Below are 19,589 nucleotides of genomic sequence, written 5' to 3'. Positions count from 1 at the left end.
TTGAAATTTTCCAGCTGTAGCAGAAAAGGGTGGTATTTCTTCATCACATGGGTATTTGGCCATGAAATGGGGATATATATATATATATATATATATATATATATATATATATATAAATTACAGTATAAACGTAATAATATTAGAGATAGCTGGGGAATTGGGGATATATATAAATTACAGTATAAACGTAATGATATTAGAGATAGCTGCGGAATTGGGGATATATATAAATTACAGTATAAACGTAATGATATTAGAGATAGCTGGGTAACTGGGGATATATATAAATTACAGTATAAATGTAATGATACTAGAGATAGATGGGGAATTGGGGATATATATAAATTACAGTATAAACGTAATGATATTAGAGATAGCTGGGGAATTGGGGTCGTGAGGGGGAGCAAAGCAGGACACACTGGCCATGTTAGTGAAAGGCAGTAATTCTGTACATGTGCAGAAAAGAGACTTCTTGGTCATAGTGGATGCAGGTAAACTATTATATAGCAATACGATCTGTTGAAGGAGGTCTTGTGAATAAGAGGGGCCACTACTGTCTGTATTTAAACACAAGTGGGTCACCAGAGTACTATGCACAAAACAGATAAACTGACACCATCCCCTTCATGCAGCTGCAGGTTGAAGTGCCAAGCTTGGCATGCCTAAGATGACTACAAGGCAGTGGTGTGGAGCTGGCGTGGGAATGCACAAAGGCAGCCTTCAGCTTTTTGTTAATGAGTGATGTTGGGGTTCTTAGTGTACAGTTCCCCATGAAGGATTGGAATAGTCAGTGATGAAGGATTTATACAGCAAGCATTATTGGCCTTGATCGGGATATAATAGGATCCTGCCTGTGAAGATTGGAGGAAGATGGGCGAAGGCTGCCAGCCTAGTCAAATAGAATTTGATACAAAATTCTATCAATTGTATAAATGTGTCTTTCAGCTTTTCCCGGTTAGGGGTTGCCACAGCGGAACTCCTGTCCGCTAATGATTGGCAGTAGATTTTTATGTGGCGAGTTGCCAGCCCTCACGCACAACCTTCAACGAAGGTACGCCCATTCATGCATGTCTCCAGACAGAAGACGCTCTAGCTGAGAATTGAACAGGACAACGTCTTACTGTCAGGCGACAGCGCTACCGCAGCACCACCACCGCAGTTCTATCAATTGTATAAATAAATGTAAAATACAGGCTTGTGTTTTTAAATGAAAGAAAACACTGTAAAATGTGAACTTCAAGATTGTTGCAACATTGCCATCTGCTGTAAGGAAAACCAAGCCAAGCATTTCAAATGTGTCTTTTGAAGCTGAACAAATCTTATAAATCTCTTTGATGTTTACAAGTCGGCTCCAGTGAGTCTGGATGAAGGTTTCAGGCCCATTGTTTTAAGGTTAAAGTTAAGGGCCAGAATTTACATGTGGAAGGTGCTTTATTGCTCTGGTTTCTGCTAGACTGTATATGTGAAATGCCTTTTATTGTTGTAGTCTCCTGAGCAGGTGTTAGCTTGCTAAATGATGCAGTTTGTGGCATGTGAATTCCAGATTGTGTCAAAATGGTGTAATTTGGGAGGGCCTTAGAGAGCTGTTGGTTAGTGTTTAAAAACTATTGTTGAGTGAGAGACGAGAGCATGTTGATCTTGGACATCTAACCCAGCACTGCTTATGCTTTATGTATGTAAGTAGGATTATAGCACTATGAGTTCTCTTAGGAATAGTTAAACTTAGAAGAAAGTTAGACTAAGTATTTTTCTTTGAAATCAGATCTTTCCTACAATATTGTTTTACGTTTCTGTGTGATCTCTGAACTTGAGTAGATATCTCTGTGGTGTAGTAGTATTGTCTTGTGTTTTAATTATTTATTATTAAATATTTTAAAACGTTTACATGTGGCTGGTTTATGTAGAGATAATTTAACCTCTAAAGTACATACATATTTACAGATTTTACTGTCTATATCACTCCAAATTAAGCCTTGACTGTTTAGTCATACTACCATTGGATATTAATATTGCACAGTAATAATTGGACACCCTTTTAAGGACCTTTTACTAGCTGATAATTATTAGCTGGGTGGTGGCAGGAATTACTACTGTATGGTCTGGGTAATAGAGGCACAGCTGGAGAACCTGTGCCAGCCTTTTTCCAGGAGGGTCTGTGTGATTGTTTAACCTCTTCTCAAAGTGTGTGTGTGTTGCGTCAGCTACTTGGGCAGAGACATGAAGCACTTGTTGGACAGAGAGGGTACTGGAGGTTTTAGCTTGCCCAGCTAGGATGAGACCTGGACCCTATAGCTGTGCCAGTGGGGAGTCTTATTGGGGACCTGGTGAGCAAGGGAGCAACCAGCCTCAGACTGACTCTGATCTCTGTGTGCACTTAAGGGAAATTGTACTTTACTGTGTGTATTAGTGATCCTTTCCTCTTATAGGAGATGACCTCCCTGGTATTGGTGGTGAGGATTGAAGCTCCTTGATTGCTGGGCCAGGGCACGGTCATCACATATTGGTGGCAGTGGTTGGGATATCCTATCACATATTGGTTTTCTGTGGTGGGATCCACATCACATATTGATTAGTTGGCAAACACTAATTGGCTTGTAGTGGTGTGGGTAGAGCAAAGTCCTATAGCTTATGTACAGTGATCTCTAAAAGTGTTTTGTACTCTAAAACAGCCACACAGTGTATATTCAGAGTTCAGATTACAGAAAACAAGAAATTGTTTTATTTCTTTTGTTAGCTTAGTGTTAGTCAGGGTGAGCAGGCAGCATGTCAGCAGAGGAGTATGGAAAGCTGACAAGGAGCCAGCTAGTGGAGATGTGCCAGGCTAGGGGACTGGTGCATGGAAACCTGACTAAGGCAGACCTGATTGCAGCCTTGGTTACAGCTGCATCAGAAAACAGCAGCCTGGAGGACAATCAGACTGACAGTGGAGATACAATATCCCCAGAGAATGGACAGCTCAACCTTTCTGCAGTGGACTTAAAAATCCAGCTGGAGCTAAAGAGACGTGAGTTGGAGACCAGGCATTTGGAACTAGAAGCAGCTGAGAAAATGAGGAGTCTACAAGCTGAGGAAAATGAACCTCAGAGGAGGCATAAGAGGGAAATGCTGACTCTTCGCCAGAGTCATGGAGGTAATGGGGAAGGGAGTAACTGGACCCCAGAAGCACAAAAGGTCAATAAATTTCTTCCACATTTTAAAGAGGAAGATAATTTTGATAGCTTCATTCATATGTTTGAGCGGGTATGTAAACAGTATGAAGTTGACCAAGGGCTCTGGGTACGGTTCCTGACCACCTTACTCCATGTTAGAGCTGTAACTTCTTTAGCAAAAATGCATGACACTGACTGTTCTGATTATACTGCTGTAAAAAGACACTTGTTGGAATGTTTTAAGCTAACACCTGAAATGTATAGGAAAATGTTTCGTGAGCATAGAAGCAATGAAAATGTTTGTGAATATATTGCTGAACTGAGCACTTATTTTCATAGCTGGGTGAGTGGATGTCAGGTCACCACTTTTGAAGGGCTGGCCGAGCTTTTGGTAAGAGAACAAGCCCTTAGCACTTTGCCTGAGGACATGAGGATCTGGTTAGCTGATAGACAGTGTGCTACTTCAGAGGAGTTGGTGAAGAAGGGAGATGTATACTTAGCAAGCAGGGCAGCCCTGCACAGGAAAGGGACCCCCAGTACTGCTCATGGGACTAAAGGAACCCGTAGTGGGTAGCACAGACTACCCCGACAGAGTCCGTCAGTAGTAGGGGAAGCCACTAGTCCAGGTACACGTCCAGGAGCTAGGGTTAAATGTTTTGAATGCAACCAGTGGGGCAATGTGGCATACAGATGTCCATGGAGGCAAGGTGGGGAACCAAAGTTGAGGGAACCAGTAAGTGGGACAGACAAAATGCCAACAGTCGGGTTTCTTGAAACAACAGGGGTATGGAACTACCATCCTGCAGATGTTCTGAGAGGGAAGGATTTGGATGAGGCAGTACTATGTACTTATGCAGTTACATGCAATGACGCTAGGAGACAAGCATGTGGGTCTGGTAGACTGGGGGAGACCCAGACAGACTGCATACTTGCAGCCAGGACTGCTAAGGTGGTTACTTCAGGGAGTGAGCTACGCTGTAACAGTGAGACTGAATGTGAGCTACAGCTGCTTGTGGGTACTGATGTTCCCTTGGACATGGTAACTGCAAAGGTAGAGGTGAGTAGTAGTACCCAGGCTGACAGTGAGGCACCACTGTCAGAGGATGCCAGACATCCTGTGGAAGGGGAGCTGGGAATGGTTATAAGGAGAGACCTGAGACAGGCTCAGCTCTCAGACCCTACATTGCAAGGTCTGAGGCAGGTAGCTAGGGAGGCACCTGATTCTCAAGGGAAGGGGGAATCTGTATACTGGAACCAAGGGTTACTGTACAGAGAGTGGATTCCTGAGGGAGGGCTAGAAGGTGAGAGAGTACAGCAGTTGGTAGTGCCTAGAGCTTACCATCTGGCGCTTCTAACCATAGCCCATGATATTCCCTTTGCAGGTCATATGGGCATAAAATGTACAGAGGCATATTATGCAAAACTTCTATTGGCCTGGAATTTCCAGAGATGTAACAGGGTACTGCAGGACCTGTGAGCAGTGCCAAAAGGTAGGCAAGGCAGGAGACAAGGTGAGAACTCCTTTGATGCCTTTGCCTGTGATTGAGAAGCCATTTCAGAGGGTAGCTATGGATATTGTGGGTCCTCTGAGTACCTCAAGTTCCACAGGGAAAATGTATATCCTAGTGATTGTAGATTATGCTACACAAAACCCTGAGGCAGTGGCTTTGTCCTCCATTGAGGCAGAGAAGGTGGAAAATACTTTGTAGAGATTTTCAGCAGGGTGGGTTTCCTCAAAAGAAATACTGACTGACTGAGGTGCCAATTTCATGTCAGGCCTGCTGGCTTGTCTGTGGAAGTCCTGTGGGGTGAAGCACATGAAAACCACCCCCTACCATCCCCAGACTAATGGTCTTGTTGAGAGGATAAACTCTACAATCAAGTCCATGCTATGGACATTTGCAGATCAGTTTTAGAGGGACTGGGACAAATATTTGCCCCATCTGTTGTTTGCTTACAGAGAGGTGTTCCCCAGGAATCCACAGGTTTCTCACCCTTTGAGTTGCTGTATGGGCATAGGGTGAGGGGACCTCTAGATTTAATTTGAGATGTGTGAGAAGGTGAGTGTGAGTCTCACAAGGTGTCTGTTGTGGCATACATTCTAACCCTCAGGACAAGGCTCAGGGAACTCATGGGCTTGGCCCAGGAGAACCTGGCAGAAGCCCATCAACAGAAAAAGGTGTGGTATGACAGGAATGCTTGAGCTAGAGAGTATGCTGTAGGGCAGCAGGTAATGGTTCTCATTCTTGTCAGACACAACAAGCTGCAAGCAGCTTGGGAGGGACCCTACAAGGTGGTAAGAAAAGTAAGTGATGTTAACTACATGGTGGAACTGCTAGGCAGAAGGCAGGGGAACAAATTGTACCATGTTAACATGATGAAACCTTACCATGATAGGGAGGCTCTTGTGCTGAGCATTTGCAGTGGATTGCAGGAGGAGTCTGAGAGAGATCTTGTGACTGATCTCCTTAGTGAGGCTTGGGCTGACACCTCAGTGGAAGGGGTAGGAATGTCCCAGCAGCTATCTCCTACCCAGGTTCAAGAAATCTGAGCAGTGTTGCAGGAGTTTGGGGGCATTTTCTCCGGGAAACCAGGGAGCACCCACCTGGTGCAGCACCAGGTGGATACAGGACCACAAAGGCCTATCAGGCAGGCCCCTTATAGGGTGCCTGAGAGAGTCAAATAGACTCTAAGGGAAGAGGTACATGAGATGTTGGAACTAGGGGTGATTCAGGAGTCCAACAGTCCCTGGGCCTCCACAGTGGTACTGGTGCCAAAAAAGGATGGCAGCACCAGGTTCTGTGCGGATTACAGGAAATTAAGTAGTCACACGGAGACAGATGCTTACCCCATGCCTAGGATAGATGAGGCCGTAGAGCAGCTGGGTGGGGCTAAGTATCTTACAACCATTGATCTTACCAAGGGTTACTGGCAGGTGCCTTTGACAGCCAGTGCTAGAGAGAAGTCAGCCTTTGTGACTCTCTTTGGTTTGTATGAGTTCACAAAGATGCCCTTTGGGGTGAAGAATGCCCCAGTGACTTTCCAGAGGCTGGTAGATCATATCTTAGCAGGAGCAGGAGGGTTTGCCCTTGCTTACGTGGATGATATTGCTATCTACAGCCATTCCTGGCAAGAGCACCTTCAGCATGTCAGGGAGGTGGTGGGCAGACTACAGAGGGCAGGGTTGACCATTAATCCGAGCAAATGTCAGGTGGGTATGGCAGAGGTCTCCTCCCTAGGACATAGAGTGGGGAGTGGTAAGATGAGGCCAGACCCTGCCAAAGTGGAAGCCATTCAGGCATGGCCTGCACCTGTTACCAAAAAGCAGGTGAGGGCATTCCTATGGACAGCAGGGTACTACAGAATGTTTGTTCCCAATTATAGTACCATAGCTGCTCCCCTCACAGACCTGACAAGGAAGAACAGGCCAAATAAGGTAGTGTGGACCCCAGCATATGAGCAGGCATTTCAGAAGCTTAAGGAAGCTTTGGGAGGACCCCCCTGTGTTAGCCAGTCTAGACTATAGCAAAGAATTTGTTGTGCAGGTGGATGCTTCAAACTATGGGGTGGGGGCTATACTTAGCCAGATTTCTTCAGAGGGAGAAGAGCACCCAGTGGTTTATCTCAGTCATAGGCTCCAACCCAGGGAGGAATGCTATGCAGCGGTAAAAAAAGAATGTCTAGCCATAGTGTGGGCACTGCAAAAACTTCAGCCTTATCTGTATAGAAGAAAATTCACTGTGAGGACAGATCACAACCCCATAACATAGTTAAACAGAGCCAGTCAGCAAATGCCAAGTTGCTAAGATGGAGCCTGGGGTTGCAAGCATATGATATGTCAGTGCAGCACTGCAGTGGGAGTAGCAATGCCAATGCAGATGGGCTTTCAAGACAGGGAATGGAGTGAGGTACACCCAGATAGACCGGAGACTGTCAAGCGATGTTTCTCAAGGAGCACTTGAAAACCTTGCTTAAGTTCCCCGGGGGTGGTGTGAAGATTGGAGGAAGATAGATGAAGGCTGTCAGCCTAGTCAAATAGAATTTGATACATAATTCTATCAGTTGTATAAATAAATGTAAAATACAGGCTTGTGTTTTTAAATGAAAGAAAACACTGTAAAATGTGAACTTCAAGATTGTTGCAACATTGCCATCTGCTAAGGAAAACCAAGCCAAGCATTTCAAATGTGTCTTTTGAAGCCGAAAAGATCATAGGAATCTCTTTGATGTTTGCAAGTTGACTGCAGTGAGTCTGGATAAAGGTTTCAGGCCCATTGTTTTAAGATTAAAGTTAAGGGACAGAATTTACATGTGGAAGGTGCTTTATTGCTCTTGTTTCTGCTAAGGTTTATATGTGAAATGTCTTTTATTGTTGTAGTCTCCTGAGCAAGTGTTAGCTTGCTAAACAATGCAGTTTGTGGCCTGGGAACTCCAGACTAAGTGTCAAAATAATGTAATTTGGGAGGGCCTTAGTGAGCTGTTGGTTAGTGTTTAAAAACTATTGTTGATTGAGAGACGAGAGCATTTTGATCTTGGACATGTAACCCAGCACTGCTTATGCTTTATGTATGTAAGTAGTATTATATCACCATGATTTCTATTAGGAATAGTTAAACTTAGAAGAAAGTTAGACTAAGTATTTTTCTTTGAAATCAGATCTTTCCTACGATATTGTTTTAAGTTTCTGTGTGATCTCTGAACTTGAGTAGATATCTCTGGTGTAGTAGTATTGTCTTGTGTTTTAATTATTTATTATTAAATATTTTACTCTCATTCTATTCTCGGCTGGAGCGCCTTCTGTGTGGAGTCTGCATGTCCTCCCCGCAGTCGAGTGATGTTTGAAAGACATGCGTGAATGGGCGTGCCTTTGTTGAAGGTTGGGCGTCGGGCTGGCAACTCAGCACCATAAAAATCTACTGCCAACCATTAGTGAACCGGAGTTCTGCTGTGGCGACCCCTAACCGGGAAAAGCCAAAAGAAGAAGATTTTAAAACCTTTGCCTGTGGCTGGTTTATGTAGAGATAATTTAACCTCTAAAGTACATTACATATTTACAGATTTTACTGTCTATGTCACTGCAAATTAAGCCTTGACTGTTTATTCATACTACCATTGGATATTAATATTGCACAGTAATAATTGGGCACCCTTTTAAGGGCCTTTTAGTAGCTGATTATTAGCTGGGTGGTGGCAGGAATTACTACTGTATGGTCTGGGTAATAGGGGCACAGCTGGAGAACCTGTGCCAGCCTTTTCCCAGGAGAGTCTGTGTGATTGTATAACCTCTTCTCAAAGTGTGTGTGTGTTGTGTCAACTACTTGGGCAGGAACATGAAGCACTGGTTGGACAGAGAGGGTACTGGAGGTTTTAGCTTGCCCAGCTAGGTTGAGACCTGGACCCAGCTGTAGGAGCTTTAGGAGGTCATAGGCTAACTGCCCTTGTGAGCCATTTTAAACCTTGCCATTTATCCCCTGTGAGATTCAAACCCTGTACCTTGTGTTTGTAAGGCAAACACCTTAACCATTAGGCCATCCTCCTATAGCTGTGCCAGTGGGGAGTCTTATTGGGGACCTGGTGAGCAAGGGAGCAACCATACCCAGACTGACTGTGATCTCTGTGTGCACTTAAGGGAAATTGTACTTTACTGTGTGTATTAATTATCCTTTCCTCTTATAGGAGATGACTTCTGTGGTGTTAGTGGTGGGGATTGAAGCTTCTTGATTGCTGGGCCAGAACACGGTTGTCACACTGCCATCTTGGTTTTAACAGAAGAACTACCCTTGTGTATGGGTACGGTAATACATCTTTCCAACCTGGTGGAGCAGGGGCTTATGTTATGTTCCTGTTCACTCTCTGGATAAATGAAACTGCCAAGAGAAATGCTACAAATCCTATGAATTAATAGGGACTTTCAATCCTACTGATCCAAAACCTTTTGATTTCTATAGTAACTTCCAGCATATGTGCCTCCATTTTGATTTTTTCAGATTATACTGCTTTCTGCACATGATTTAAGTCATTTTTTCATTTAACTGCATTTATTTAACTGTATTTGCTTTAATATTGCTACACACTCAAGTATGCTAGCTTGCACTGCATTTAAAGTATGTTTATTACTGTTTTAACTGTTTTTTTTTTCTGCAAAAAAAGTTCTAAGCTTGTTTTCCACCTTTCCTGTTACAGCAAATCTGTATCTGGCCAACTCTAGTATCCAGGACTGTTTTGTAAGTTTCTGAGTTCCCCAGACCCTTCTGTGGTAGAAGGAAGGCTTCCAGCTTATCAGTGGGAGTGTTAAGCACTAGGTAGCCTATCTACCACAAGAGGAGTGGTTTCTGGCTCTGAAATTGTAGTTTATCGGCTATTTGGGCAGTTTTTCTATCCCTTTCAACTTTCTGGTTTAAAAGCCCGTGTTTGCTCAGGTTTGTGAACCATGCAGTGCCACTAAGCTGGGGTAAACTCTTACCAGTGCCAGAAAGTCTGCTCTTCAATTTTTCCCTTAGATCTTTCTAGTTCTCTACTCTCTTGCACTTTAATTAGCTTATTCACCTAGCACTTCATCAGGCTTTTTGTAGCAAATATTGTAGCACACACAAGTGCTATCAGCACTAGACTTCCTATAAGGAAATAGCTCCAGTAATTACTAATGATGACCATCCCTCCTGGCATGTCTAAAGGTCAGTTCCCTGTGCTTTCTCCTATTAACCTGGTGAACTTGGGCATTCTGAGGCAGTGTAGAAACTGCCTCATGTACACAGCCCTCTCCTCTAACCTCCCAACACTCAGACTTGTGAGAGATGCACTTATATCTCCAAATTGGAAGCCATGCACTCTCCAGCCAAGACTGGAATAGCTGGTCAAGAGGAGAAGGTCATCACCTGCACCACACCACATGAAACACATAGCCCTCCAGAACACCCACCATCACAGCCCTCAAATAAAATCACAAACCACACACCCACCTTCGTGGAGGCTCTCAATAGAAATCTACCCAAACAGCATAGACCTCTAAGTTAGAAACCCACTTGACCACCACAGCACATCACATAACCACAAGACACATAGCTCACCTACACAGTGTGCTCCTCAACCAAAGCCCCTAAGGCTAACCTCCTTGCCCAATACAATAATCATAGGTGACTCAATAGTGAGGCACACTGACGTCCCACTCACTAGGTTGAATAAGGAGAAGGTAACGGTAAGCTGTCTATCAGGTGCCAGAATCTGGCACATAACACGTGCACTCTGGTCACTCCACAACAAGTACAAGTATGGCTCTGTCATTGTCCATGTGGGTGTGAATGACCTGAGACACACCTCCTTGGACTACATGAAAAGAGACATGGAGGAGGTCTCAGATTATGTGGCCCAGACAGGTATGACTCTAGCCCTGAGCAGCATCCTACCATCACCCAGAATGATACCTGATACCACAGTACAAACAGAAAATGACTGAGTTCAACATTTGGCTAAGTTTCTGGTGTCATTCTAAGGGGATCCAGTATCTGTCTGCTTGGGATAACATGATTGACAGACCTCGATGCTTTGCCAGAGATGGCCTGCATCAATGGTCTTGCCACCCCTATAGTGCCTTTTTTAGGTGGTGTTCCAAAGACCAAATTGCCACCATAACAGCTATAAATAAATGCAATCTGAGGGTCATGCTGCTCAACGCTAGAAGTCTAAATCTCAGGATGCACTCACTCGAAGCACTCCTCAAAATGGAGAACATTGACATTTGTGATGCAACGGAGACCTGGTTTAAAGCAGCAGAAATCACCCCTGGGCTACCAGGCTATAGCTCATTCCACACCTTTTGGCCCCAGAACATGGACTGAAGCTCCAAAGATGGTGGTGTATCCATAGTCATAAAGGATATGCACACCTCCAGACTCGTAGCCCAGCATAATACATCTGAGATACCCAATGTTAGCTGTACCTGGAGTAAGATGGCGATTCAGGTTGTAGCGTGCTATAGGTCCCCAACCATGTCCCAAGCCTCTCACCGCACATTCCTAAGCACCCTGGAAATTATTAAGATCCAACCCAACACTCTCATACTAAGTGACTTCAACTACCCCTCCATCAACTGGGAAAACTACTCATGCACCAATGCACTGGACCAATGCTTCCTGGAATTCATCAGTTTCAATGCCCTGGACCAGCTCATTCTTACCCCCATTAGAGGAAGCAACATCCTTGACCTGGTTATTACTAACATGGGCAACCGTTGCTCTACACCAGTAGTCAATTCCTCCCTGGTTTAATCCGACCACAGACTAATCACTATGGAAATCCACATCTCACCCACACCCCCCACAAAGGTAACTTCCATGAAAAACTTCTCCAAAGCTGACTTTGGACTCCTAAAAACAGAGGTGGCTAACTTTATGGCACCCATGCCAGTGGAAAATAGATGCATGACTGCCGAATCATACACCAGTGCACTGTACGAACACGTGCATAAATGCATGGAACTAGCCATATCTAACCGAACCAAGATGCTCACCTCCAAAAAAAGGAAGCCAGTCTGGTATTCCCCAGTCATTAATGAACTCTACAACAGAAGGAAGAAACTGTTGCAGAAAAAGCTAAAGTCCCAAGACTGGAAAAATTCTCTTATTAGCCTCAACAAAAAGTTGAGATCCCTCATCGAAACCTCTAAAGCCAGCTATGATGGCAGATTTGTGACAGACACTAAAAGTAACCACAAAGCCTTCTATAGTTATATCAAGAACTTCCACAGCAATACCCAGATTTGCTCTGAGTTACTGCAGAATGGTACCTCTTATACTGAGCCAACAGATATTGCCAACATACTGGCCGACAGATTCAGTGCTAACTTATCTCAGTACCGGAAGAATGCCAGCCACCCAGCATTACTGCTGCACAGGTTAAAGCTGCATTGTCCGAGGCCAAGAATACAGCTTCCATGGGACCCGACAATATCCCTGGCTGTGTTCTACATGAATTACAAAGTGAACTGGCACCACATCTGTGTGCCCTGTTCACTCACAGCCTCACCTCAGGCTTTGTCCCTACCGAATGGTGCACATACTACAGTCATCCCTCTCCATAAAGGGGGAGAGACTACAGACCCTGGGAATTATCGTCCCATTAGCCTAATGAGCCTGATATGTAAGGCTATGGAGCGCATCATCATGGACTTAATTAACAAGGATATAGGGAATCTACAAACTAGATCCCACACAATTTGGTTTTGTGAAAGGTAGATCATGCCTGTTCAACCTGGTTGACTTCTTTGAGTCAGTCACCAGAGGTGTGGATGAGGTTAAGGTAGTTCATACAGCATCAACCCCTATATCATTAGGTGGATTGCAAATTGGCTAACAGAACCCACAGTGTGAAAGTAGTGGACTCCAAGTCAGACGGCCAACCACTCATGAGTGGAGTCCCACAGGGATCAGTCCTGGGTCCTCTCCTGTTTGGCATCTACTTCTCAGAAGTCCAGGCCAACACAGAGAGACTGGCTGACCAAGTTCACAGATGACTGCAAGCTGGGAGCCATTATTAACTCCCAAGTGATGCAGACATCCTACAGAAAGGCCTCACTGAGACCAGTGACTGATGTCGAAACCAAGGCCTTAAGCTTGATGCCAAAAAATGCATCGTCATCTCCTTTGTGAAAAACTCAGTTCCCACTAATTACCACATCGATGGGAGCCCACTGAACACTGAAGGTGTTGTAAGAGATCTGGGGACCCAGGTAGACAGCAACCTCTCCTTCGACCACCACATTGCCACTGTGGTCAGAAAGTCCGTCTATGTGGCACATCTCATTACCAAGGGTTTTGCATCCAGGAAGAAAGAGGTCATCATTTCTCTCTACTCTTCCCTCATTAGACGAGTCATAGAGTATAATGCCCCATTTGGCATGTACCTCACTAGACACCTGCAACAGCTGGAGAGGCCACAAACGTACCTCACGAAGAAGATCCTAGGCCTTAAACACATGCCCTACATGGGCAGACTCAAAAAAACTCCAGCTATTCTCTGTCTCATTTGTCTTCTAAGAGGCGAGCTCTGCTTGACTTACAAAGCCATGTCTGACCCAGCTGTGTTAGAAATGCTACATCTAAAGAAATCCTAAACCCACCGCACCACACGCTCCAGAGACCTCAATCTCATTACCACAATCAACAGAACATGCTGGAGGGACAGGTTCATAACCCAGAGACTGCCCATGCTCTGAAATAGACTTTCCATACATGTCAAGCAGAGCACCTCACCTGCCCTCTTCAAAGAAATCTTGATGAGTGGATGGGAAATAGAAAGTTCACCCCGGGGATCACTCCAGTGCCTCCACTTGATAGAGGCATTGGGAACTAACATCGGGTGGCACAGTGCCAGGGCACTTCTATGGGCTAGGCTTGTAAAGGCTCCAGGGCCATTAGCCTAGTACACACCTATGAACATGGTCTGCCTGCATGTTCTTCAGTCCTGTCAGATCTACAAGATTTTCTCCACAGGTCAGAATTGGATTCTCACTGGTAGATTAACATATAGCATGAAGAGTTTTCTGCCTTTGTAAAAAAGCACAGAAACAAGGAAGATTTAAGGTTGATTTTCAAGATGCAAGTTTGTGAATATTGTTAAGGCTAAGATTGAACAGTAGTTTTATGTTTGGGTTTAGCTCTTTTGGAGTTCATGTAGGATGGCCGGACACCACCATCTGGTCCCATTGATGTGTTTTTGTGTAAGTCAGAATAGCTATAAAAAGCTCTTTCAGCATTTCTAGATGTTTTTGTACAGAGACTAAATATTTATTTGATAGAAACATGCTTTGGGACTCTTTTAAACTTGAAGCCTTGTTTTTTTCTTGATGTATGCTAAATAAAACCTCAAATGAATATAATGTCAGATCATAGTCCAGTTCCTTTATCAGTGTGAATTTGCCCACAAAAGAATCAAAGCATAAGACCACTCATTTTTCATGCTTGGTCCCAAACTTTGGAACCCTCTCTCAATTGAAGAATATCCAACATTCTAAAGATTTACATTCATGTGTTTCTTGCCACTTGTTTGATGGAACTGAATGCCATAATTTTATGCACAGCACTTTAACCTAAACATGTTTCACTCTCTCTAGCCCCTTCCAGTACCTTCTCTTCCCTTCCTTGTTGTGTGATGTGTCCTTCTCCACATGAATTGAATGTTGATGCAGCTGCTATTAGCTCAAACTCATGACCTTCAGCTCCAGTGATTTTGTTCATATCTGTATACATTGCATTATATACTTTGCACTCTTATTATTTGTCTCAACTAATACTGCACTCAGGGTTATCCAAGGTATACCAGACCTTGGCTGTACTGTTTTACCTGTACTGTTTGTACAGAGCACCTTGTCAGTGTCAGAATTTGGCTTTTGGATCAGTACATTACCCTGGCTAACAAATAATCAGAATATATGCTTATGAAAATCTGTTGACCTCACTGCATGGTTTGCTGTGCACCAAGCTCAAGATCAGCTGTCCTTAACATATATGTGTATCTGCAATATTTGCACTTCACCAGCAGGTTTGGCACCTGCTTTTACATGGGTATTTCTTCTACTAATGGCATGTGCCTTCTTGTGATTGCTAGGATTATTCAGTGTCTTGATATTTTTAACCCAATTCTGTTAATGCATGTCCTAGCTGGAATGGTGCTCATTAGAACTTTGCTACTAGCTTGGAACATGTCTGAACAGAAAGGTGCTCTTTGACCTGTGGGACAGAAAGCCATTTGGCATTGCATTTTCCCTACATAGGCTTCTTCTGATACTTAGTGTCTCTTTTGATGAATTGCATATAACCTTGTTTTCATAGACTAAAACAATGAAGCCTGATTTTTATCTCCCGGAAGTGAGGATAGATTGCCTTCCCTCTTGGCTGAGCAGATGGTGTCCTGAGTGCATTATACAGACTGGTAACCTCTGACTTACCCACCACTTGGGTACATGAAAAGTTTTGGAAACTACCTTATCTTCCCTTCTATGGGTATGCATAAACCTGTTGTGTTTCTCCTTATTGTTCAAAGCCAGACTAGTCTGGGTTATGGAACTTCTTCTATTCCGGTATCTTTGTCTGAGGTGCACTTCCTGCAAATGTCAGACCTGTTCCATATCACTATTATTTCATTGTCTAATTTCAGGCAAAACTCAACGAGACAGGTAAATGTTGAACTCCGTGACAGTTAAATGAACTCCTGCACCACTCTGAAGTAGTTGAATTTATGACTATTGGCAGTCTGCAAGTTCACTGACTTCAGCATTTTAAATAAGAAAACTACCACAGCTTGAACACTGCATGAGTATAAATATGTTTTCATTTTGTATGTATTTGTTTAGTATAGTTGGTATGTTTGTACCCCACATGAGAATCAAACCCTGCACTTTGTGTCTGTAAGGTGAACACCTTAACCATCATGCCAATGTCTGTTTATTTAAATAAGAAAACTACCACAGCTTGAACACTGCATGAGTATAAATATGTTTTCATTTTGTTTGTATTTGTTTAATATAGTTGATGAGCATATTATTTTTTATTGCAGTTTTATTTCTTATGGCTTGCATTATATTTCTTATGGTACCATATATAATTTAATTTCAGTCTGGGTCCAGCTTAGGCTCAGTCAAAAAAATAATCAGGCTAGCTGTGTTTACTTGGTTGATAAAATAAACACTGAATACTGGTGGAAAATATTTCTTTCTGAATTTCACTGCTTAGAAAGTAGCTGGTGTAGAAATTAAATTTGGAGAGGAAAAAAAATAAAGTTAAGAATATGGAAATGATTTTCTCAAGAGAAATAGCCTGGCTGTGATCTTGTCAGGATAGAATTTAGGAATAATGTTAACATGAGAATGTGGAAAGCTGCTGTTTCACTCTGGAGGTGACCAGCCTTTATCCATGATTTGTTGATTAAATGTAGCTCTGTTTTTGTGTATTTCATTTTTTTACCTGATGTGTTTGAATATACCATTGTAATAAGTGTTATGTCCATCAGGTAGGCACCAAGGGCTTTCAGCATGCCTAAAACTCGGATCATTGTGTGTGTGTGTGTGTGTGTGTGTGTATACATTTTATACATATGTATATTTATACACACACACACAGTTTAGAAATCGGTGAAAGCATACAGTTTAATTTTATTCTCATTTTTGTTTTATTTGCAGGGTATGACATCCCAGTGGACCATCTTTGGTTATATGTTAAGAACTTTGAGACAGTTTCACCTTGTGACACCAAAGGAGGAATGATGGTGCAGCAAATACTGGATGCTGGTACCAGAACCAGCAGTAAGTATGTGATAATTGTTTGGGTTTTCCCAGCTGTAGTTTGTTAATTTCATTAGGGATGGGCACAGGATGGAGATGGCTCACTAGGGACAGGAGTGTTTGATGTAGTGCATTGGTCCTGGGCAGGTAAGAGTATTTCAAAAAATATATATCTTGGCTGTTGGCTGCATTTTTTACACTTTTTTTCAGTGTTTACCTTCCTTCCTCATTTGGGGTGAACATGATAATCAGAAATAACAACTGTTGAAGCCTAACGGTACTTGAAATCTGTTACCTTCTCAATTAAAACTGTTAATTTGTAAAGTTAACCCAAGTACAGGTTTAGTTTACAATTAACCTGTTAAGTGCAGCTTTTGGTCCCTTGAAGGATGAAGGTGTGTTATGGCAATAACAGGTGGAAGACATGAAGTTTGTTAGTGAATTGAAGGTTTTTAAAGGTTAGGTTAAGAGCTGGAATATGGTGGCCAGACTGCGTTTTGGCCATCAAGTAGAGAACCAAACAATTGATATAATTAAATGTTATGGAGGTAACTGAAAATGGTAGACTGAACTGTGGAGAATACCAGAGCTGTTTAGATTGTCTGGAAGTGATGGGAGTAGGGATGAAAAGTTGTTTTCCATGATGAACATAAGGCCCTGGAGCATCTTAAACAAAAAGTATCTAAAATATTAGAAAGGCAGAAGAGGTGGAAAAAAAACTGAGCACACTGAAAACCAAGTAATAGGAGTGGAGGGTAAGGAAGGAGATGAAAGTTGAGATTATTTAAAATCTTGGGAAGTGAAGAGGAAAAAGCTCCAAGAAAATGTTACAAACCTGAACAATAAGTCGTACAGAATGTTACAGTATACATACTTCAACAGTTATAGAAAGCATGTATGTATGTATATATCAATAACTAAAACAGCAAACGTAACATAGCTCATTCCAATAAAGACATACTTACACAGTTTAACAAAGATGTGCATATGGAAACATATCAAAAATAGCATAAGTCAAATTCCGCAGGCACATATGTTAGGTAGTTGGCATAACTCGTCATGGCAGTGTATCTAAAATAAAGGCAAGGGAAGTGAGTGAGTATAGTTAGAAAGGTGAGATCAGGTCTTGAAAGGAGGGAGTGAGTGGGAGTTACAGCACCATATGGAGGATTGGTAGTTATGTAAGGAAGTTTTAAAGGGAGAAATGTTATGATTTGAGCTGAGTGTTAAAGGACGAGAGCTCCACTTTTTGGCCGTGGTGTGAAAGTAAAGAAGTTGGCCAGCACGGAGATTTGGTTTATGGATTTGTAGTAGAAGATGATTTTTGGGTCTGAAGGATCTGTTGGGTAGGTAATTGGTGAAAAGGGAGGATAGGGCAGGACATAATAATGGTTTGTGTATGATTTTATGAGCTGTCATTAGCTGTAAATAGGAACGTATGTGTGGGAATTCTAGCCAGTTTAGAGAGCGTAATGCTTTACAATGGTGGGTAGAGTAGGGTACATTAGTTGCAAATCAAGCTATTTTGTTGTAGCAGGTTTCTCATTTGTACTTTAGATTAGAGGTTAAGTTTGTAAGTAGTGGAGCACAGTAGGATAGAGATGGTAGAAGATAGGTGATGGCAAGGTTTTTTTTTTTTTTTTTGTAGAGGTGGTAAGGAATTGCTTGTGCCTGTATAGCAAGCCCAGTTTTGGTAAGATTTTTTAATGTTGTGATTGAACTTGAGGTGCTCATCAAGTATAACGCCAAGCAGTTTGGTGTGGGAAACTAGTTCTATTGGTATTTTGGTGTGGGAGAGTACAGTGAGTTGTTTTTTGCCCAGTGAGGTGCTTGACTTGGGGTAAAAATGATTAGCTTGGTTTTATTAGGATTGATAGCAGTAGGTGAAATTTGAAAAGCCAGTTTTCAGTGAAAGAGAATGCCAGTTGAGTAATGAGTTGGAACTTGGAAATAGAGTCGGCAGTGCAAATGATTGTAGAATCATTGCCATTCTGGATAAGGGAGTCATGGGTAAGAGGTAAGTGAAGCTTGTTAATGAAGATGGTAAAAAGTAGGGGTCCCAATATGGAAACTTTGGTTACCTCTGTGGGATTGGGGAGAGAGGAGTTCCAGTTAAGAGCTTGTTGTCTATATGATAAATAACCTGAAAACCAGTTCAGAGAAGGGGAGGACAGGCCTGTTAATTATAGTTGGCTAACAAGAAAGGATGAGAAATGGTATTGAAGGCTTTAGAGAGATGCAGGAAGGTTGATTAGACATATTTATCAGCATTCCTAGCTTTATTGATTGTGTCCATGAAGGATATGATGGCAGTCATATTGCTGTGGCCTGGCCTGAATCCATGTTGGCTAGAAGACAGAATTTGATTGTTGTTGAAGAATTGAAGGAGTTGAGTCTGAATGCATTTTTTAAGAATTTTAAAGAGGGAAGAGAGAACAGCAGCTGGACAGTAGTTGGAGAGGTCTGTAGGGTCGGCGCCTTTATGGAGGGGTATAATATGTGCCATTTTCTATGTTTTTGGGATGTAGGATTCACAGATGGATTGGTTTATAAGAATGCTGATGGGGTAGGCAATAGCATCTGCAGCAAGTCTTAGAAAGTCTGTGGGCAGATCATCTGCTGCATTGGAGGACGGCTTAAGTTTGAGTAGTAGGGATTTGATAGTTGAAATGGGAATGGGTTTTAAGGAGAAGGCGGGTGTGCAGGAGTAGAAAAGACCAGACGAGTCATGGTGGGATGAATGGAGAGGAGTGTGTGAAGGAAGGGAGATATTTGATGGATTCTGTGAAAATCACAATGGCAAAATGAACAGAGTGTACAGCGAACTCATTGGGGGATAATGTCTTACAAATACTGGGCATGGAAGTTAAATGTGAGTTATGCTGGCTAATAGTGCCAAGATTTCTAGCATGCTATGGCAATTTTGGTAACCTTGTAGAATTATGACACTGGATGGGAGATCTACATATGTTGAACATGACTATTGTACATTTTTGCTTATTATGACCTTTGTTACTGAATGCATTCTTTGCGTCATAGCTAGTTCTGTGTTATTAAAAGCCGTATATAATGTATTACCTTTTTGTATTACATGGTAGTTACACTTTGAAACTGGGGAAAAGGCAGCTTTGTTATACACCTTTCAGAGCTGTTATACTGTAGCCTCT

At 42.6% G+C, this 19,589-nt stretch overlaps 1 protein-coding gene across 1 annotated transcript in view; it reads left to right on the top strand.

The window, feature by feature from the left end:
• Nucleotides 1-19,589, top strand: part of LOC122797943 (zinc finger protein 430-like) — a 180,183-nt gene that overhangs the window by 33,213 nt on the left and 127,381 nt on the right. The window contains exon 4 of the mRNA XM_044066463.1: nt 16,321-16,443. Coding sequence (XP_043922398.1) covers nt 16,321-16,443 — 123 coding nt within the window. The remainder of the gene's footprint in view (nt 1-16,320; nt 16,444-19,589) is intronic.

The sequence above is a fragment of the Protopterus annectens genome, chromosome 3.part1 (assembly GCF_019279795.1).
Source record: "Protopterus annectens isolate FY-2018-M chromosome 3.part1, PAN1.0, whole genome shotgun sequence".
Classification (NCBI taxonomy): domain Eukaryota; kingdom Metazoa; phylum Chordata; order Ceratodontiformes; family Protopteridae; genus Protopterus; species Protopterus annectens.
This window is presented reverse-complemented; position numbering and strand designations above follow the sequence as displayed.